Here is a 22,434-nt window from a genome sequence, read left to right on the forward strand (position 1 = left end):
AAAAAAAAATGAAAATATAGCGTTTGGATGAAGCGTAAGAGCCGTCCAGCAACGTTGTACCAGTTTGTAAATTTACGTAAAACACTGTTAAGAATACRAGATTGTCCCTCCTGGCGCAATGTACGTCGAGTTTCTAATGTGGGGCATGCGCATTACGCCTGTATCCGTCAGTCTGCAGGAAGGTAGGAAAATTACGTCGAAAGTGTTTGCATTTCTGTTTAAAATGTTTTGCTTGTTTGTGTATGCCTACACGTTTGCGTTGTTCCGATTATTTTAAAGCGTTAATGGCTTTTAGAAGAGCGTGACAGCAGCAGCTAGCTGCTCAATAAGGCTAACAGCTATGTAGCATTATTAGCATTAGCTAGCAGCACTAAATAGAAACAGTCCCAAAAAAAATAAAATAAAATAGAAACAGTCCCTAGTAACAGCTACAACTTTATCGTGTAAAAGAATAAAAACCTTACAGACTAACCTTCACTATAGCTGCATTTCTGTATGAACGATACAAGCTTGTAATCATTTGTTTTTGGAAGTAGTGACAGGAAGTAAATGTGTACAGCTTCCTGAAAATAGACCAACGTAGGCAATTTCAGAGATTCCCTATTTTTATGTGTAATCAGAAAATACAAGGGCTTGAACCATTTAGCAAACAAGTACAATTGGCTTTGGTTATTATTATATTACCTTGGGTCCCTCTTCATTCACAGCTAGTACGAGGGAGKCTTTCTGTTCTTAATACTTTAAAGAAAGTTTGAGAAAGCTGATGCATCCCTTTTAGATTAGTACTTGCTTCTACAATGTAAAAAAAAGTGCATTTTATAATAGCTCAGTAAGGAAGCCATCTTTTAGTATTTATGAACYAATTATCTCCTGTCCAAAGAGATGGTTAGCACCACTGCAGGAAGTTGTTCCAAAAAATGAATTCAAAATAATGTAATCCCTTGTTCATCTAACATGAAAACAGTGATAATTTTTTGTTTCTCTTAGGAGCAGTAAAATGGATGCAGGAGAGGCTCATGCCCAGCGACCTGTCACTTTGGGCATCACAGTGGAAGATGACAACAAAGAAGCTCCAGTTCCAGAGTCCGCTGAAACAACCACAAGTCAAACACCGTCCAAAGACAGCRTCCTATGCCAGGAGGACAGCATTGATCTGGGTGGCAGGGAGTTTGTAACTCCACAAGAGGACAGCAGTGCCACGCCCTCTGAGAGCCTAATGGACAAACTCAATGATCAAATGATGGAGAGTGTCATGATTTCTGACTCGCCCAACAACAGTGAAGAAGATGACGTGGCTCCCATTGACTCCTATCTGGATGGAGGGGAGGAGGAGAATGTTTCTTCAGTAATCAAAGAGGAAGAACGTGAAATTGGACAGAATACAACAGAGATTAGTGTTCCAGTGGACCAGCAGGAAAATGAATGTTCCAAAGCAGACACAGAAGTGGAAGAGTTGGACACACAGGTAGAAATTCCAATTTCTGTTTCATTTCAAGGCGAAACACTGACTCCATCTGTTATCCGGACTGAGGAACCAGAACCGCTGTCAACCAAAGGCATTAGTCCAAAAGATGAGCCTGTGCCGGTGTGTACCATTTTTAGCCACGGCAGCCAGCCAAAGTCACTGGCACCTGATGGTTTCCAGCCCACCTTGATAAAGTCCCCCAGCTTTACCCTGGGAAGCAGTGGTGGCAGTGATGAAGCAATGACTCCAAGTAAAATGCCCACCCCACTTGTGTGCCAGCCCAGTCCAAGCCTCAGTAAGTTCTTCACAGACAATGGACAGACCAATCCAGCCTCTGACTTTTTCGATTCTTTCACTGCTCCATCCTCTTTCATATCAGTTTCAAACCCCAATGCAGAGGTTCCTCCTGAAGCCACGTCTGCACCCATAAGTTTTACAGCTGAGCGCCAGCTCTCTTCCACTTCCTCCTCTGGGTCCACCCCAGGAGGACTTTTAGACTCTGGTGCCCCCACTCCTATTTCAGTTTTTGGACCTGCCCTCACTGAACCAACCATCAAGCCCCAAGCTCCTCCACCACAGACTGCCCCATCTCCAACTCTGGCCCCAGTGACCAAACCAGCCTCACAAGCACAGCCCTTTAACCAGCTTCAGTCTGTGTTCTCGGGCAGTGATGATCCTTTTGCAACAGCGCTGAGCTTAAGTGAGGTGGACAGGCGCTATGATGCTTGGCTGCCATGTGAGGAGACAAGGAAGGTGTTAATTTCTGTTGCCACCCAGCAGTACGGCCCAGCATACRTAGAGACTACCAGACTCACAATGCCTGGATTAAAATTTGACAACCTGCAGGTAAAATCATCACCACTGCATTATTTGGTATTTTTTACATTTTGCAGTCAAAGTGGCTTTTTTATTCCAAAGAAACTGTCCAGATTTTTGGGGGAGTGTGTTTCAGACCTGAAATACAAAACTAAATGTATATTAACATTTTTTAATCAGRCCAAAAAATTAAATATATGCTGTTCATACACAAAAGTTACTAAGTACTAGTATATGTAAGTGTCTTGTTAGTGTTGTTTTTACCTAAGACCTTTACCTTTTACACTCCAGCTGTAATTTAAAGCATTATTTTGAGAYATCTGTAATTACAGTTACATGTTCTCTTCCTCTTTCCAGGATCTTTATAAACATTCACTGAACTCTTTAAACACTACCATGTAGCTCTAATTACAGCCCTGATACAACATCAGTTTACTACTGAAGTTTCATCACTTGGATACTTGTGGGGTACATCCACTAACCCCCAGGCTGAGATTGTTTATTTTTCTCTGTTCGAATGCCTGCTTGAATAAATGAATAAAAATCAAGGACCCTACTCCAGGAGTCAGTTTTCAGCAAATTAGTTCTACTTTAAAGCGGCATTTTTTTTTTTCTTTTGTCAGTTTTTTTTTAATTAAAATGTGTTTTCCTCTTAAKCTGTTGAAAAATGTGTAGTTACCTTTTAGGCTAACACTCTGCACATAAGTGTCAACTCTGATTCTTGTTGGTGTTTTCTCCTTTAAAATGCTAATGTCGAATTTATGTGTTTTGATGCAGGGCGATGCTGTGAAAGACCTGATGATTCGTTTCCTGGGAGAGCAGGCAGCCATGAAGAGGCAGGTCCTCACCGCCAGCTCAGTGGAACAATCCTTCATGGGCCTCAAACAGCTCATTGTAAGTTACTCAGTGTCCTGGTGTTTACAGCTAATCTGTGAAAGTTCACGTTCGAGATTCAGACCAACGTGGAAACATGCCACTTTCGGTTAAAAAGTCCTTCAAATGATTTGACTGACCTGCAGTCAAGCAGCACTTAGGCTGAAATGCAGTTGTTGTTCACCTGCAGATTATGTTCTTTTCGAAGATTAGTTAACTTTTATTTTCAGTTGTAAACATCTAAAGTTTTACAACAGCTACACTGTCACTCACACCAGCTTTCAGACCAAAAAGCAATATGTGCTGAGCCTGCCGCTAAACCCAACAGTGAACTTCGTAGTCCACAGTGATTACCATGGAGTTCATTGCTAAATGGTTCAGTCTTTATAAACTACTAGCTGACAATATTTTAGTTGTGCACAGTTTGCATCCAATGCTCCTGTCTAGAATATTGCATTTGTATTGCTTTAAACAAACAAGGAAACTACTGCAGTCTCCCTGCTTGTGAAAAGATTAAAKACCAATAAAATACTGTATGATCCAGAGAGCAATGTGGTGTAGACTTCAGGTTTGTGAAGGAGCTCCTTTCCTACAGTAACTATTTTTGGCTATTGTGATTTTTTTATTATTATTATTATTATTAGTTTTCCTGGCTCAGCAGGGAGCAGTTTGATGTGTCCTATTAGTTTTATCATGTAACATGTTTTTAACACATTTCAGTGAGAGTTCATATTGATAAGGTATTCCACAAAACAAGCAATTTATTATATTAGTGATAAAACAATAGGAGCAGATAAAGAGCCATACATACTTTTTCTTTATTTCTCCATTTTTGTTTCTCATATTCACAATATAAAACTGGATACAAATACTATCAGTTTCAGAGCTAATTTTGAACACATTTTATACAATATGATGTTGTTAGCTTTTTTATGTAGTTGAAACAGTAAATGGTTTTGTGGGCAACAACAACAATGACGATGTTTACCATGAAATCCACTGAAGTTTTAGAAAACACGTCTCTGGGTGGTTTTGGTTTCAAAGTCTGTTAGCTCCCATGTTAGCACTGAGCTAATATTGTTATTTTTGTTACTAATAAATATGTGGCGTTAGTTTAAACATAGCTAATGTTATGTCACCATATACAWACTATGTATGTGTTAGCTCGGGYGCTAACACAAAAGCTAACAGGCTAAACTGAAGTTCTCTGAATCATGAAGCAACTCTGTTGTACTCCATCCACGTTTTCAATTGCAGGCTGAGTCATTTCTACATTCTCCTGTCTGTCAAGGTGCTCCAGTTTTATTTAAAAGAGCTGATCATCAGATATTGTCCAGGGTTTACTTTAAGGATGGATAAGAGCTTTCACAGCCTTGCACCAGAAAACCTAMTGAACAAAAGAATGGCTGTGTTACAATATATTTAAAAAAATTTATAAAAACTAAACAGCCTACAGTATTTTTATAGTCTTTGTTTTACAGTTTAAGTACCGGTAATTTTTTATCAAATAATGTCTAATGTTACAAGTAATCTTGGATCCCTTTTAAGTAGTTAATATAAAAAAAGGCAAGGCMATCCTAACACATCAGTGTTTCAAATCATTAGCCAAATAGGCAAACCCATGAGTCAGATTAAACTTTGAAAAGTTTTGATTCAGGAAGCAGACACTGAATTTAAAACTTTGTCAATTAAAGAGGTTAGAATTGGTGAATAGGTAAGTGTTGCATAAGACTGCTTAACAAATCTAGCAGCTAAAAAGCGTCACTCAAGCACTGGAGCTGTTTTAGAGCTGGATTTCACTGTCTGGAGATAAATGACAAACATATAGCTGGATTTCTACAGCTCTGCATTTTGTGGTGTCTGCAGATTATGACCTTTTGACAGCCAGCCTGTAAAGTCAGTGATCCTACTGAAACAATGTCTAGTTTGGTCTCAGCTGACTGAAAAACAGTGAATCATTTGTCTGCTTTCTCTTTATGTTATATTTCCTCACCTGCCAAGCATAAAAATGTCTTTTTTTTTCCGTGACTGTGCAGTCTCACCTCATTCTCTTTTCCTGCTGCCATCTATTTTTTCTCTCTAGCCTTCATGCAATCCCTCCATCACAATTCATGACCCACAAATGACCCTGAGAGACAGTTGTTATTTAAGACATATGCACAGCAGTATCAGCAGACTGTGTTATGGAGAGAGGGGAAAGCGGAGAAGAGGATAGGAGGGGTGGTTTGAGAAGATGGAGAGGCAGAGATCCTCTCAGCTCACAAGTTCTTTTCTCCTGCTGTGCCCATGTATTATGCATGGGACTGCTGTGCATATTTCAAGGGCCTTCTGGACTTGGTGTATATATATAAACACACACAAGCTGGTACTTTTAGCTTTCCTTCAGCTGCACTATATGTTCTAGGTGAGGGAGTGTGTTTCAGAGCATCACAAGTCGTCTGCTGATTGGTGTGGGTGGGTGGCTCCCTGAAGCACCAGGCGCTCAAAAGGGGAAATAGGGAGCTAGAAAGGTAAAGCATGGCAAAGACGAAGAGCTAAAGTAGTGCTGTGTGAGTGAGATGCATGGAAACAGAAGGTGGCTTCACCTGGCCCTAAGCATAAACAAAGGCAGGCTTTTGACTTGATAATGTGTGTGATGGAAAGGGGCTCATTGACTATTAATTTTTCTAATACATAAAAGCATATGGTGAAAAATGAAGGGCCATAATTACATTTCATTTAAAGTTCACCCTCTACATGGTAACAAAATATCATCGATTTGATTGACCCACAGTATCTGAGATAAAAAAAAAAACTAGTAAGTGTTTCTATATCCTTTGTGTGGTGCCTTCTTGTGCTATTAGTGTTTTTTGACTGAGCTGTGAGATGACTGGCAGTCTAGCAGTTAATGACAGTCAGTCTCATTATTTGCTCTACAGTTTTGTGTTTAGTTGTGTTAGTTATAACTTTCAGTGTCTAATCAGAGTCAGGTACTTGTGTTTGAATAATAAGATAAATTACCAGTTTGTTGGGGTGCCATTTTTGGCCCTTTTAAGAAGAGTGCTCATTGAGAAACACTTTGAAAACTGTTCTGTTTTTTAGAAAATTTAGAATTGTCATTACTCACCAAAACATTCGTTGTTACAATATTTTTTTTCTTTTTTATTGTACCTCTTGTTGAAGTACACTATGGTTGTATAATGGTTGGTACAATATCATTTTTTGTTTCTGTTTGTAAACTCATTTTATAGGACTTACCGTAATTACTTTAACTTATTATGGGTTTTGTTATAACTTGGCTTTACATTAATTTGAATTTTCTGTCATTCATGGGTATCCAAAGGCACATCTCTGACCACCTCTTTAAAATTGGTATTTTGAAGAAAAGCACTTCAAACTCAGATTATTGACAATGAAGAGACTTGAAGGCAGAACCAAGTACTAAAGAACACATATTAAAAAGGGTCCATGTTCCCTTGTCAAGAGCTTGTGTGGCTTTTCAGACATAATAGAGGCCTGAAACACTTTCTCTGATAAATGGCTCAGATAACATACATCTACTCCTCAAACTGAGTTAATCTACTAATAAATTCTGAAATTTCTAAGCTTCCAAGATCAAACAAATTCACAGATCAAAGCTGCTGTAGGTGATGTTACTTGCAAGGATGGGAAAGAAGGCACAAACACGCAGAGCATAAACTCAAATACTCCTACTCATAAACAGGGAAATGAACATCTCAGAAAGTTGCTGACCGCTTAGACTAGAACATGGGTCAGGACATCTAATCTATTGCATGCTATGAAAACATAGGACAGCTCATCTAACATGCTCTGTAAGATTCTATGTGAGCTGCATTATTTTTGTCTAATTTTACATGTTAGGGACATCAAGAAATCACCTGCTTTAAACATACACTAAATGAWATTTGAAATTTGTTTTCAGCTGCGATCACGCTTTGCTTACAGGCTTTTGCATGTGTTAGTACTCATTTCATACAGCTGCATTTATATGTGTGCATGTGTTTTAATTAAAGCCTTGCTATGAGCTGGCAGAATGAGTCAYGCTGCAGAGCCTTAGTGTGACTGCACCCACTGCCACTACAGATACACCTCTGTTCATATATAAATGCACACATGCTTACAGAGGACACGCAYAAGTGCTATAAAAGTCTAAACATACAAAATTCAAAGAATAGACTGCATTTTTTTCTGTTCCTCCTCTTTGGTTTAAGTCTCTGCCTTTGATGAGTGAGGGGGCGTTTGAGGTTTCAGTAACAGGTTTGCTATTTAAACCCCACAATGGTTCTCTTTGATGAAATTTTATCTAGATTAAATCGTACGGTGCCATTCTCTATAATTCTAAAATAGATCTCTTAAAATATTCTCAAGGCACCTTTTAAAAGAATAATTTTCCTATGTGTCTGAAACGTGCTGATGAACTTTAAAGCATAACWAAGAAGCTTGTGATTTTAGAGGAAGAACAAGAGTGTTCGTAGTCATTGTCAAAAAATAGTATTATGTCAACATAACCTGAGAGGCTGCTTGGCAAGGATACAGTGACTTTTCCTAATTTTTATATAAAAAAGACACTGTTTGCCTCTGCACATTTTTATAAAAATCTTGACTTTTGTAGCGAATTGTCTTCTTGAATCAATTATTGACATCTATACAGGSWTTAGACAATGAAACTGAAACACCTGTCATTTTRGTGTGGGATKTTTCATGGCTAAATTGGATCAGCCAGGTGGCCAATCTTCATTAACTGCACATTGCACCAGTAAGAGCAGAGTGTGTAGGTTCAATTAGCAGGGTAAGAGCACAGCTCAAAATATTGCAATGCACACAACATTATGGGTGACATACCAGAGTTCAAAAGAGGACAAATTGTTGGTGCACGTCTTGCTGGCGCATCTGTGACCAAAACAGCAAGTCTTTGTGATGTATCAAGAGCCACGGTATCCAGGGTAATGTCAGCATACCACCAAGAAAGTGGTTTGTCATAATAGTAAAAAAAAATGTTTTGTGAAATTGAAGCAACTTGAAATCTCAGTGGAGAATTAAAGCTCAGTAGCAGTTGAGTCTTTTACCTGAACAGTTAGTTTTACTAATATTGTTTTTTCCGTTTTCTCAGTCTTTGCTCTGTACCAAAGTTGATAACTGCTCTGGTTTTGGATATAATCTGGTAGCATTTACGCCATAGGACTAACAAAATCATTGGATAATCTATGCACATGTTTTGGTCTGCTTGCCCAGCCTTCTTTCAACTTCTCTTTTTGTCTTTCATTGACCTTAGTCTCCTATTTTGTCCCGATGGTTGTGTGGTCAGCAGTAACTTGTCTCTTGCTCAGCACCACCAAAGACTGGCCTCATCTGTCTCCCTCATTAGCAATCATCCACCTTCTCTCTTCCTCCTTTCCCCCTTTCTCCTATGTCTTTGTCTCTTACTTTCTTTCCTCTGTACTGCCTGCCAAATGATCTAACCTCTCTTCCCACCCACAGTTTGGTGCCGTCTGGGCCGGAGGCCAGTGTGTATGTATGTGTGTCATTTATGCGTGCATGAGAGAAACACCCACCTCGGCTGGTTTACCCACCCCATAATGACTTCAACGACCCAGCTGCTGCATCACACTTTGATATCATTGCTCTAACCTTTACTTGTCATTATCATAACCTTTCTACATAACTGTCATTTCTGCCACCAGTTACACTTGCTAGCTGGAGTCAGAGAAATGCCCCGTCAGCTTTTGTTGTCTTGAAGGGCATGTTTAAACCTTAGTGGTAGTTGTTCTCACCTTACACAGTGCGTACTGGCTGCAGCTATGTGGTCTTTATTGAAAAAGGGCAAATAAAATTAAACCTGTTGTTCTATTTTATTACAGCTAAGAAATGGCATTGATAAAAAYGACAGAGAAGAGTTTTATTGTTCTTGTTTGAGTTGTATATTMCATTTCTTTAGCGTATGTCACTGCCAGTTTCTGGATTTATGGCACCTACAATCTGAACTTTGCATTATGTTTCACTAGCACAAACCACTAAATAAAAAAATGCAATTGTTAAACATGTGCTGTCTCACTAGCATGGTTTTTAGCCCATGTGATGGCTAAACTTAAATAATCCTGCCACTGACTTTTAACWTATTTTCTGTGACAATGCAAATAGGCTTATGTTAAGCAAGTAGATTTGTCAAATTTGTCATCACTTTTAAATTATTTTAAATTAATTGCCTTTTGTAACAATTTGACCTGGAATTGATTATGTTCAGTTGGTCTAAACTGTGCATGGCACAAAAAAGTGACATTTATGTTTGGTAGATTATTTTTTGTAACAATGCCTCTTGGTAGGGAATTTTATACTGTTTGAAAGCCTATTAAATTMTTTTTTAAATGGTGTCACATTGGTAAGGAACATGCATTTGTGGGATGAGCAGTACAGCTAAGTATGTAGGTTGCACACGTGAAAAACTTGCCAAATATTCTCTGCCATTGCCAAACATCTTATTTTACTGTTGCTATTGACACTTGTTTTGAGCTTCTGGTACCCCCAGGTGCTGCCAGTCAGGTGCCCGGTATAAGATTTATTGCGAGGAAGCATTGTTACAACAAAGACCAAAAACATGTAYAACATTTGCCTTTAGGTCCAAGCCTCCCTTGCAAAAGAGATCTGTGATCTCAGTGGGATTTGCCTAGTTAAATAAAGGTTAATGAATAAAATAAAGAAAAGAAAAATAATCTGCCAAGCACAGATTTCCATACTTTTTGTGCTAAGTTTAGTAGTTCCCAATGTTGAAGTACCTCTTTTTGGGTTATGAAACACCAAGTAAGTTTTAAAATGATCAAGAGAAATCAGATTTTTTAAGTGATTGATGGTATATCTTCTCTCTTTTTTTTTTTACAATATAAACAAAGTGTGTTACTGTAAATAATTAAAAAATAGCACTATGTTTGTTGAGGCTGTTTGTGTTTGCATGAGTTCCTTGTTTGATTTGGATATTAGAAATGATTGTATACTTTAGCCAAAGATAGATGGCACAATATATCTCTGCTACTATTATTTTGTGGTTCAGAAGCTAAATGGTTTAGAAACCACTAGTCTAAATACCCATAGCTAATGTAACCATAACTACAGGAAGGATGAACTATCAGTTTAGTTTCCAAATCATTTATCATCATTAAATTTAGCTCATGTATCACTGATGATGATGACGGTACATTGTGTGGCATCATGCTTGACACACAATTCTCAAAATCTGTACTCAGCAGCACTCTCTGAGGGAAATAGAAAATGTTGTTGGTGTTGACAAACAAACCATCAAATGCTATCCAGCAGCCCACTAGTCAATCAGTGGTTGATATTACCCAGCGGAGCCTCACTTAGAACTTGAAGCCATGTTGAGCCATCTTGGGGAGTGTTATTGAGAGTTTTCTTTCAAGCTATGTGCAAGCACAGTTTATTCACATGATGTATTATGTTACTTTGTGTCTAGCCATCTCTCTGGGAAATAGTTTGAAAAGTCAGAATGATTGCCTTTGGGAGACAAAACAACTGCTTTGTGAATTGCATATCAGCACTGTAACCATCCCTCAGCTGAGGGGCAATATCTGTCCCCTGGTTTAAATGTCTGCAGGCCAACAACAGCGCCATCAAAGTAAAGTTAGCCAATGACTGRTATACTCTTTTAGGATATTACTACATTTTCCCACACACTCTATGAAATCCAAAATGCAGAAGCTTAATTGAAGTAGCACTGAAGCCCCCTGTCTTAACCAAGGCTGGTTGTGTGGAAGCCCTTTTAAGTTTGATAYGCCTGGAGGCTCCGGGTCTTGTGAGAGAACAAGTGGGCGTTCGTTTGTTCATCAGGCTTTGTTATGCAGGGCTTTTTTTAAACTCACCAAAGGATAGACACACTGAACTTCCGATCTTCAACACAATTAAGAAGCATCACCCCTTTTAAACTCGCATGGAAACTAATTATATGTATGTGCTTGGGTGTCTGAGGGAGTGAAAAAGGACATTAAGTGTGTATTTTTGCGTTGCCCACATTTTGTCTGGGTGTTTGTGAGTATGTCAGAGTTTGGGTGAACTATTGCCGTCAATAAGTGTTGTTAATTAGAAATAAACTTGTGTTTTGTATATCTTTTGAGGGATTTTTAATTTTCTGATAACGTAAGATACTGTAGTTGTAGGTCTGTATTTTGCAAATGGTTCTGGTTAACTGTTTTTTGTTTTTTTTAAAATACTGATTTTCAGTTAGAAATTCTTTCATGTTCAACAACTGTCTACGATACCGCACTTTAAAACTTACATTTTCTTCCCCTCTTTTTGTTCAGCCGTTMGGAAATGCAGTCACACACTGTTGCAACAACCACAGAATAAATGACAATATATAATGGCCTTTCCCTTCTAGAATGTCTAAAAAATGACAAAAAGTTTTCCTACACACGTTTGTCACAAAGCCTCTAAACTGAGCTCTTTATTCAAAACTATTGGCCATAAATCTCCATGATAATCCTCCTCATTTCATTTCGGGGCGATCTGATTATGAAATATTGCTTAGTCATTTGAGCTGAGCTAAATTRTTAATCATTGCCAGCCTTTTTGTTTAGAATTTTTTTCTTCATCCTACCATCTATTCTGTATTAATTGAAATAACTCAATCCTAAAGAGTGGCATTACGGTTTGTGCACATGATGGGATTCATGGGAGGTAAAAATATGAGTTTCCATAGTTTCGGTTCATCCTTCCTTTTTCTCTGGACCTATCTTTAAAGGTGCAATATTATGTGTATCCCAGGCATATATTGAAATTCTATACCATAATAAAGTAACTATGTCACCTTTTAGTTGTTATTAAAATGCAGTTGATATGTTTAAATCAAAGATAAACGTGACTTCTCATTCATTTCCATTTCTAAACACCTTGAAATTGGCCTCTGCGGAAGCTCGGTGTAGCTACGCTGAGAAGTAGTATTGTTAGCTCAGCAGACAAGGTTTTCACTGGGTGTTTGCTAGTTGTTGGTGCCGGAGTGGCGGGCTGGGGGTGGGGAGGTGTGCTCTGTGATGAGGAAGCTCGGTTTGGAGACACAGCCCAGAGGAGGAGCTAGTCCCAACCGGTCATTTTTGCTCCCCTGTCTCGCTGCCTCAGGACACTACAGGATTTCTCAAACATGCATGAATGAGTCAAAGGAAGACTCTGGGCATGKTTTTGATGAGAGGATAACATAACATCATATAAAGCTCAAAAGWTGATTTTACATGAGATTGCCCCTTTAAGTGGTTCAGTTGACCTGAAGTATGGTGATTAGGGACTTTTTGATGCCTTTGTTGCCTTCATTCCTACTACAGGAACCAGAGACTAGCAGGTTGATATTTCACCAATCAGGAGTTGGTCCTTTTGAGAGAAACTTGTAMTTTCACTTGGGAAAGCTTTGCAGCAAAAAACATTAAATCACAAATGTTTCTGTCTCTGACACATTAAGGTCAATCTTCATTTTAGTTTCTAAAATATGTTYGCGTTCATTTATAACTTAGTGAGTTGAAACAGCAGCGATCATGAGAACAAAGAGCAAATTAATTACATCCTAGTTCTTTCAGAGTGGTTACGTTCTAAAGTACAAATCGAAGCAGCTGCACAAACTTTGAAAAATGGCACATCACTGATTTTTGGAACTGCATCTGAAATGCTCTGGTTTATTAATGTTTACCTTTTGTTTCTAAGGACATACCTCAGTGCTCGATTCCTGGAAAATCTGTCTTGTAGAAAGTCTAAAGTACTTTGTGCCTTTGGTCAAACTGCAGCTGTTTGCATACAGGAGATGACACCTTTTAACTTGGCTGATTCAGTGATAATAAAGACCACTGAGGAGAAGATCCTACCAAAATACGTCTGACTGTCCAAAACGTTATAGTTTGACAGGACCAGTGAAACTGATCCCAAAGTTGAAATGGAATTTATTGGGCCTGTAGAATAGGAGTGGTGGACAAAAATGATCTGGTGAAATTGAAAAGAGAGGACAGGACATATTATATTTGATATTATAATGAACAATGGCAGGTGGAGCAAAAGACCCTGCATGTTTTAAATGTTAGATTAGCATTTTGATTCAATTGCATCTGTGATTGTTCTTACGCTTTTTTTATCAGCAAGGTCAGACCTCAGTCTACTTCATTTTACATCACAGGGAGACATAGATGTCTGTTATTATCTCACTTAAGGATTCTCACATCACATCTTCAGCTGAATACTGACCTTGTCAACTTGCCACTCGAACAACACAGCCTGTTTGCTTTCTGCTCAAATCACAGCCTTCTTTCATCTTTAATGTTTGGTTTGGTTCAAGACCTAAAATTACAGGCTAGTGTAAGACAATATCAGAGCACTGAGTTATGTGAAGTAGTGAAGCTGCATTGTTATGTAAGAACTGAGCTGAAGTTCCCCCGATTTGTGGAGTTTCTCACTTGGGTGTTTTATGTTGCATGTTTCTATCTCCCTTGGTCAGCAGCTTCTCCTCGTGTCTTGGGATTTGCTCACAGATCTTGTTTTTATTTTTCTTTKTTTCCTGCAGTTATGAATGTCTTTAAAGTCTGTTTTCATTCTTCTAATGTGGGCTAGAGTTTGTCCATCTCTATTCAGTTCATACACTGCAGAAACTCTATTCCTTTGTGCCCCATCTCAGTTCTGTGTGTGCATTGAGGAATGCACTAGTCACACCTTATTCCAGTCTCACATATACACTTAAAGACACACACTCGCACACCTGTCTTATTTTTATGCCCTGTTGCAGGACAGCAGCGTTACTGTAGCAGGATGTGTTTGTGTGTGAGTGACTGCAGCTGCTTTTGGCCATCCAGGCTGCCTCCTCGTTTTCAGCTTCATTTCCCCCCCTAATGAAAATTCAGAGGCAGCGCAGCTACTGGCACAGGGCAGGAGAGCAGAGGAGAAGAGGGTGGGATGAGGAAAGAGCAGTGCATGAGGATACAGTGACAGCAGAAGAGAAGGGAGGGAGAAATTCAAGTCTGATGAAGGGGAGGGAGGATATGGAGGAAAACAAAGTATGAGAGAGAGACTGGAAAATAAATAAAGAAAAGGATGAATGAGGAGGAAAGGGCAGGTATGACAAAGAAAACTGTGATGAGTTTTGTGATAGAGATGACTAGAAAGAAAGTTACCCTCGCTTCCTCTCTCTCCTAATTAGCTCTCTGGCTGTGATGAATGGCACAGCACTTAGGACCCAATCGGCGAACCGACCTTGTCATGTGTGTTGACAGGGTGGGGTGAATCTACTCTTCCCCCTCCCCTTACCCACTCTTTCTATTGTACTGTCTCCTGTGGAAGCAGATGCTGCTAATATCTGGGTCTGTGTGTGCATTTTTAGCACACTCACCTTTTCACTGTGTTTTAATGTCCTCTCATCACGGCTCACATGGCTCCTTGAAATCCTTGAAAGTTTGTGAATTTGGAAAAAATTATTTCAAGACCCTGGAAAGTTGGTGAAAACAGCCAAAAATTACAGTTGTCCTTGAAAGTCCTTGAATGTTTTTTGAGGATTGAAGTTCTCTATTCACACAACTGATATTTATTGTATCATCTGTAAAAAATTATAATAATATAAAATAAAAAAACTTATATTTGTTGCGGTGGATARCTCAGGATTACRGTAAACTGAYGTGGCTTTCAACAAATAAYGTGAGCCATRGTCATAGTTTTACCCAATCAGAGCAGAGTAGGGCGGGTCCTTCTTTCAGAGCCCAGGTGAGAGCACCACAGCTCCACCTGTCCTCACCGAGCGTCTGGACATGTTCACATCCCCTCCTCCCAAACTGAGCTGCCGAACCTCCCAGGACATAATTACTAGGGTTGGGCATAATCGTATCATGTGCTATTAATTGTCAGAAAAACATTAATTGATTATGTTTTGGCACTTGATGATTAATATGATTAATGCCTCCAGTCAGTCCACTAGGTGCTCCTCTCTGCTTCAATATGACGGACATTAAAATAAGTTCTGTAATTTATTTATCTATCAACACGATTTAAAATTTGATGTATAGCCTGAAGTCTGTAGTTTTGACACAATTGGGAACAGATTTTAATGAAGAGCAAATATTTCCCACTAAATTGGTTATGTGACTAGAACATAAGGGTGTCTCTCCACGTCTAACTCCACGGGATTAATCGTCAAATTAATTGTTATCGGCTAAATACCACAATTAATCATGATTAATTATTTTTGCCAATATTGCCCAACCCTAATAATTATATGTCCATGTATTGTGGATAGGAATGTAGTGTATACAGTTAATCTATTTTCTTTCATTGATTCTGACTCAACAACTTATATCTATACTGTTCAGTTTTTCGTTGAATTTACATGATGTTAAAGTTTAATATCATTTAATTTAAACCTGTTTATTGGTAACATTCTGCGGTAGCAGTAGGTAATCGCCGTCGCGCGTGGTTCTTGAATTTGAGGAAATTGGTACTGGAAAGTTCTTGAAAGGTCCTTAAATTTGATGCTGACCAAGGTGTGGGAACCCTGTCTCATGGCATCAGTTCACCAGTAATAATTTGGACACTTTTGTACTGATACCATAAAACCATCATTTTAATTTTGCAACTTTAGATGAAATCGTGAGTATTGATCGTGCTTTAATGCATCTTAAATTTTGACTAGTCGCAACCCAGTGAAACCGCGCCTGTAGAATTGATGAGTTTGATGCAAGATGAACTGAATCAAGGTTAAGAAAAACCTTTATATCATAACTAATAGTAAAATTGGATGATTAAGTAGTTTTTTTGTGCTATTGTGAATTTGTGAAATCATCAGAGAAAGACAAAAAATTTCTTATGGTAGGGTTAGGGGTCAACATGCATTGGACAACTCCAAGTGTTTATGGTAACCCAGTCAGTCAGTGTGGCGTGTCTCAGACGTGTTGTGACTCTTCTCCCTTGCAGAGCAGTAAGAACTGGCGGGCTGCCGTGGATCTGACGGGCCGGCTGTTGACAGCTCACGGTCAGGGATATGGGAAGGCCGGCCAGCCAACCTCCCACACCACCGACTCACTGCAGGTAGGATGCCAGTGACTTGTCTTCATTCATCCCTTTTCTTAAGCTTTGTGTTTCTGTGGGTGGCAGAGATGATTAAAGCCAAAATTTGTCATTTAAGGCTTTATCAGCAAATAAAATCTAGTTGAAACATTGACCCAATGAAGTGCTTAAAGAACAACATTGTCAAACATCCTATATACTTTATACACTGTCTGGCCAAAAAAAAAGGTTGCCACCTTCCATACAGATGACCTAGAAGTCACAAATTTCTAATTAGTATGGAACTTTTAAGAAAAAATCACATTCTCAGCTATAGTGACCAAAATAATTGATTTTTTTCACTTGGTATTTTTAAAAATGTTTACAGTGTTCACACAGGTCATTGAATCCTTGAAAGTTTGGGAATTTGAAAAAAAGTTCAAGGCCTTGAGATTTTTTTTTTTTTTTAATCAGCCATAAAAGGCACCTGTTCTTGAAAGTCCTTGAATGATTTTTGGGGGATTTGAAATATGTTTTTGTTTGCTCAGCATTGCATTCTTGTGTTTCCTGTACGTAGTTAACGTAGTTAAGCTGTGCACAACAGCGTGTCCAGTGCGTACAATTTTCTGGTGGGTGAAATGTCACTTTGAGTCAGAGTCATTGAGTTGGCTGTTTGAGAAATGCACCTTTTTGCAACACATTTGCTGAAGAGCTTCAACAAAGCCTCATCTCACCCTCATTAGACAAATCTATGTATTATGGACATGAGTTTAGGCTATACATTCAGTCCACTTTCTTTCATTGGTTCTGACCCAACAACTTCTGTACTATTCAGTTTTTTTTTTATTGAATTTGTATTGTATTAAAATCATTTATTGATAGCATGCTCAGTGGTAGCAGTAGGTAAATGCTAACACACATGTTCCTTAAATTTGAGGAAATTTGTCCTGGAATTGCCCTTTAAATTTGTGTTCAAGATGTGGCAAGCCTGTGTTTAAACATTTTCTCCTCAAGTGATACAAGACCAGTGTAAACTAGGGATGTAAGAAAATATCGATACACTGAAATATCGCGATATTTCATTTCCCGATACTGTATCGATATTCTAAAGCCCTGYATMGATTTTTTTATTAAGGTTTAAAATGTCAACCTTCTTGCCAACCGTTCATTTTTATGTTGTAGTTCAGCCTCTGACCACTAGTTGGCAGCAGTTAGCAAGCCATTTGGCTCCTCTACCTCTTGAGCGCCAGAGAGTAAGGGTAGCATTAGCATTGTAAGTAAACATTAGCTTTTCTTTTTTTTTTTCAGTAAGAGGTTTTTTTTAATAGAATTTTTGGACAAAAAAATCGCAATATATCGCAATATATTGCCTTGCTTACAGTATCGCAATATATCGGGATATATCGTATCGTGACCCCTCTGTTATGATATGTATCGTATCGCCAAATTCTTGCCAATACACAGCCCTAGTGTAAACAAGAACAAAAATCTAATTACATTGTTGTCTTATTAGATAACAGTTTGAAACTTTAGTTTTTTTCATTGTAGTGAGCTTTTTACTTTGTGTTTAATAACATAATTTAGAAATTTTGTTTAGTACATGGACATCAAGATGAATAGAGGTGCAAATATCGTATTCACTGTTTAATATGAGAAATTTAACTCCATAAATCATACATAAATTGTGTGTGTGTGTGGGGGTGGGGGGGGTTAAAACTTGGGAGTTAATTTTGAATGACTTTTTTAATGTACATCCACAATAAGTTTCAATATTTTCTTGCATATAACTGAAATATACCCCCTCTTATTGTAAGTCACGCATATAAAAAAAGATGATTGTATTACACTTGAGATCATATTATGCATGAATAAATACGGTACTTAAAGTATGTGCTGTTGTGTTTTCATTAATGTTGTATTTATATTACAATCAGGGGTTAGTGACTTTTTGTTGTTGTTGTTTCAGCTCTGGTTTGTGCGTCTGGCTCTTCTCACCAAGTTGAAACTTTTTCAAAATGCTGAGCTGGAGTTTGAACCCTTTGGCAGCCTTGATCATCCAGATCTTTACTATGAGTACTACCCAAATGTTTACCCAGGAAGGAGAGGTATTTGTATGGAAACACAAGTATATTCACCACACTTATTTATTTCTTTATTTATTTATTTATTTCTTTATTTATTTATTTACTTACTTACTTACTTACTTACTTATTTATTGTTGACGGTCTGTAGAAGGTACAGTTTGGGCATTGCTCATGGGTCAGAGTGCCAAACTTAGATACATCCTAACTGAACAGTTATGTATTATTTCAAATCTCTTCATATTTTAAATGACCAAAAGCTTTTTTGTGAGCTTAGTCATAAGGCCAACTTTAGATTGAATAGTTTTATTAATGACTGTGCTGAAATGCTGCATTAAAGCTCTTATCTTAGCATTGAATGTGTTATTAGCCTGCTCTCGAAAAATATTTTTTTTAACTGCTTTTTCTTTGGATACCACTACTGTCCTATTAAATATTCAAAGGAAAGTTTCTGCCAGGAGCTTGGTATCAGACTGTATCATTGAGAAGCTCCAACAACTCTACTTGTCTCCAGCAGTTCTTTGGTTTTGTTTTTCCTCTTTTTACACTGCATGAATTGCGCTCTAATGTATTCTCATTACTTTGGATCTGCTTCGCCCCTCGGGCTACCACAGCGAAGGCAGTGGCAGAGACACAGCTGCACACACATAAAAAAACAACAACATTTGAAGCTATATCGCACAGCCTTCTAAAAGAGAGCACCGATTGACTTTCCATTGCTCAATATTAAACGCTTTATGCCCTACTAGGTTTTCAGAGACAAACTGGCGTAAGTTGTGTAGCCTGGCATCAGAATTCGAACGTTTCTTTAGTCCAACGCTCACATCGACTATCTATTACCCACAATCACACTCTGTGAACGCCTTAGGAGACGGCTGCCCCATGTATCACTTTCCTAAAGGATTGGGATCGACTGCATGCTTAAAAATCAATGTTTGTCTCATTATTTTGTTTGTAAAATGAAAACTTTAGTCTAATGTGAACTTGGAGGTATTAGTAACTTTGTTCTTACAGATAAAGTCCCTGCGTTATATTTAAATGTCTCTAATTGAATATGAAGATTATAAAACAATCTAATTGTGAAGAAAGAAGGATCAGCAGATAAAATAAAAACATTGAGAYGTGGGCAGATCAACCAGAAATCCTTTTTGAGTTTTACAGTCAATGTTAGATTTTTCTTTAAATATCCTTAGAAAATCCGTTTTCATTCCATGAATAAAATTTCTTAAATTAAATCTCTTATAAATTGCTTTAGTGCCTCAAAAATGCAAAAAGCACCTATTTAAATGCTGTTTTTTGTAATTAAGCCATTTGGCAATTTTCTTGTCCTTTACAAGGTTGCTTCTAAAACAAATCCTAACAAACGTGTTTAAAACTAACAAGTCAAAATGAAATATTAATCAGATTAAGATAAAGTATTTTTGAATTGAATTCAAAGTGCTAATAAGACAAGGACTGACTATTGAATCGCACCACATCAGCTCTCTCTGTTGGGCATAAAGATAAGTTCACTGGACAAGCAATGCAGACAGAATGTAATATGGGGGGGAAAGGAGAGTGTATCATGTCCTCTAGATGGGTTTGATAGAAAACACAAGCACACAGAGAATGGAGATAGAAATTGAGATACACAGACTGGCAGAAGCAGGAACCAAAGATGGAGCAGCTAGCTGAGTTTCAGATCTGATGACAGTATCAAAGAGACCCTGATCAAAGCCTGGGGACTCACCTGAACATAGACTCGGGGGTGTGTGTATGTGTGGTGTGTGTGAGGAAGAGTGTGAATGATGTAGAGGCAGGCTGAGGGATGAGGCAGGGAGATGAGTGATGGAGCTGTGCAGCACACAGAGATGGAGAGATGAGAGGGTTTAATAAGCAGCCATACGTAGCTCGCTGCCATCTGTAGGTTCCTGCCTCCAGGGCTGTGTACAGTCTGTGTGTGGGTGGATAGCTTTATATTCTCATCTTTCTCTCTCTCTGCCTTCTTCTTTTTTTTCTCACTGTTTCTTTTACATTCCCATCCCACCATGTTTCATATTGTCCCCTCTCCATCACACATTTTCTTCCTCCATTTCCTGTCGTCTTCTCCTCTCCACCCGGCTTTCCCTTTACATCCAGGCTCGATGGTACCATTCTCCATGCGACTGCTGCATGCCGAGGTTCCTCAGTACCTGGCCAAGCCTCAGGAGGCTCTGGACCGCCTGCATAATCTCAAAACCATCTGCGTTGCTGTTAGTACAAACACTCGCATACCAGAACACTTCCTCCAGATGACTGTTTAGTCTTTGTACATCTATTCTAAAGTTGTTTTAATTTAGTTTCTTAAGGTAGCAACTCTGTCCTAAAAATATTATAATCTGTTGTTTTTCTGGTAAGTGAGACAAAGAGTATGGGTATTCAAATCATTTAATGATTATTTGCAGTAAATGTTTGTTTTTTAGATTTTCAAAATGTTCTGAAAACCTCTAGAAACTGTATAAATATGTAAAACGAAACAAAAAATGGTGGAAAAGTTGTAGTTTTTTAATTAATTTATAACATTTAAAACTGGTTATTAAGAAGATAAAACGCTGAGTTTATGCACGTTTTTAAAACCTTAAAATACAAAGAATTATTCCTGACCATAACACATATATTCACCACTGGATTTCAATTCTTTTATAAGCATCTGCAGTAAATATTTGCTTTCAGATGACTAAACGGTCTGAAAAATCAGTTGAGGATTCTGGCAATTTGCAGCAAGAAAACGTGCTGCAAATGTGGTTATATAATGTGCTCACGCTAATAAAGTGCAGGCAGTGAAGCACTTTCCCCCCACTGAAGCTTAAATCCCCTCCCTGCTCGAACAGATTCTGGAAAATTTGGAGAAAGGCTTGGCAGAGGATGGCAGCATGATCACCCTTACACAGGAGAGCAGACAAGGTAAGCAAACACACACACACACACACACACACACACACACACACACACACAGAAACAGACTTGGCCACAGTCCCGGACTGCATCGCATCCTGGGAGGAGAGTGAGGTCATGGGCCTGAATGGTTAATCCAGATACACACCTGCTGCAGGATTGCAGCATACCTCAGCCACACATACACTTCCAGTGTCCACCACACACACACACACACACACACACACACACACACACACACCAATGCGGTGCTCCAACAGTGTTTAGCACCTCACGGCTTCTGTACTCTCACTGAATACCAAATGGTCTCTCCAGCTCTTCACGCCAAGCGGATCAATACAGATCAGTCCTGCCAATCCACTCACATCTGCACCAGTGTGAGAGGGAAATGGGCAGGCGTCTTCATCTAAAATTTAGGTAGACACACCTCCACACAACCCGAACCGTGTCCAGACTTGTGTTTCTTGGTCATTTCGCTTCCAGCAACTTTTCCAACACCTCTTCATCAGTTTGAGCTCATCGTTTCAGTCGAACTAAACGCACTGTACGTTTTCTCCCGCTTGGCAAACGAGCAGGGCGACGCCTGTGTGACTGTATCCGTGAGGGCGCTTCAGTTCAGCCAGTGTTTTCCACCCTAACAAAAGCGGCGTAATAGCTGTGTCCTCTGTCTCTCCTCTCACAGACAGTCGATAATGCAGAGCCTTGCCTTCACACACCAGGACCCTGCTGAGTGATTAGCTCTTCTCCCAGCTCTCACGCACACAAACACACAGCGATGAATAGTAACAGGCAGAGCACACAGGCTCTCCCAGAACAGAGGAAGAGGAAATGTGCCGCAGTGTCTTCCTCACTGCCTCGCCTTAAAATAACCCAGCTGGTTGTAATGACAGGGACGGAGGAATATGAGTTTAGAGAGATTTTATAAAAAAGGAGAATATATCAGTAAAAAAATTATATATATAAATCAGGTGGAATGAAAATACAAAGTAAATGAACCCTTCAAATATTTCCTCGTCCCCCACCCCACCCCCACCCCCACCCCCTTCTGTTTCTTCCTGTTTATAGCATCTCTAAAGCTGTGGAGGTCTCGTCTCAGTCGGGTCATGTACTCCATGGCCAACTGCTTGCTGCTGATGAAGGTGGGTGTATGTGTTTGTGTGTCACTGTGTGTCTGTGTGTGTGAGTCAGAGATCTCTGATGCCGGGCTGGTGGAGGATTCACAGTGAAATCCCCACAGACTGACCACTAATTGGATTCTTGGTCAGAGAAGGAGCGAGTGGAGAG

General features: G+C 38.9%; 1 protein-coding gene across 1 annotated transcript in view; it reads left to right on the top strand.

Moving 5' to 3' along the window:
* Nucleotides 1-2: 2 nt before the first annotated feature.
* Nucleotides 3-22,434, top strand: part of trappc12 (trafficking protein particle complex subunit 12) — a 27,718-nt gene continuing 5,286 nt past the window's right edge. The window contains exons 1-8 of the mRNA XM_014029624.1: nt 3-182; nt 988-2,311; nt 3,059-3,175; nt 16,085-16,198; nt 18,123-18,261; nt 20,356-20,468; nt 21,087-21,159; nt 22,216-22,289. Of these exons, the coding sequence (XP_013885078.1) occupies nt 28-182; nt 988-2,311; nt 3,059-3,175; nt 16,085-16,198; nt 18,123-18,261; nt 20,356-20,468; nt 21,087-21,159; nt 22,216-22,289 (2,109 nt within the window). The 5' untranslated portion in view covers nt 3-27. The remainder of the gene's footprint in view (nt 183-987; nt 2,312-3,058; nt 3,176-16,084; nt 16,199-18,122; nt 18,262-20,355; nt 20,469-21,086; nt 21,160-22,215; nt 22,290-22,434) is intronic.

Source organism: Austrofundulus limnaeus, unplaced genomic scaffold, assembly GCF_001266775.1.
Source record: "Austrofundulus limnaeus strain Quisiro unplaced genomic scaffold, Austrofundulus_limnaeus-1.0 Scaffold929, whole genome shotgun sequence".
Lineage (NCBI taxonomy): Eukaryota > Metazoa > Chordata > Actinopteri > Cyprinodontiformes > Rivulidae > Austrofundulus > Austrofundulus limnaeus.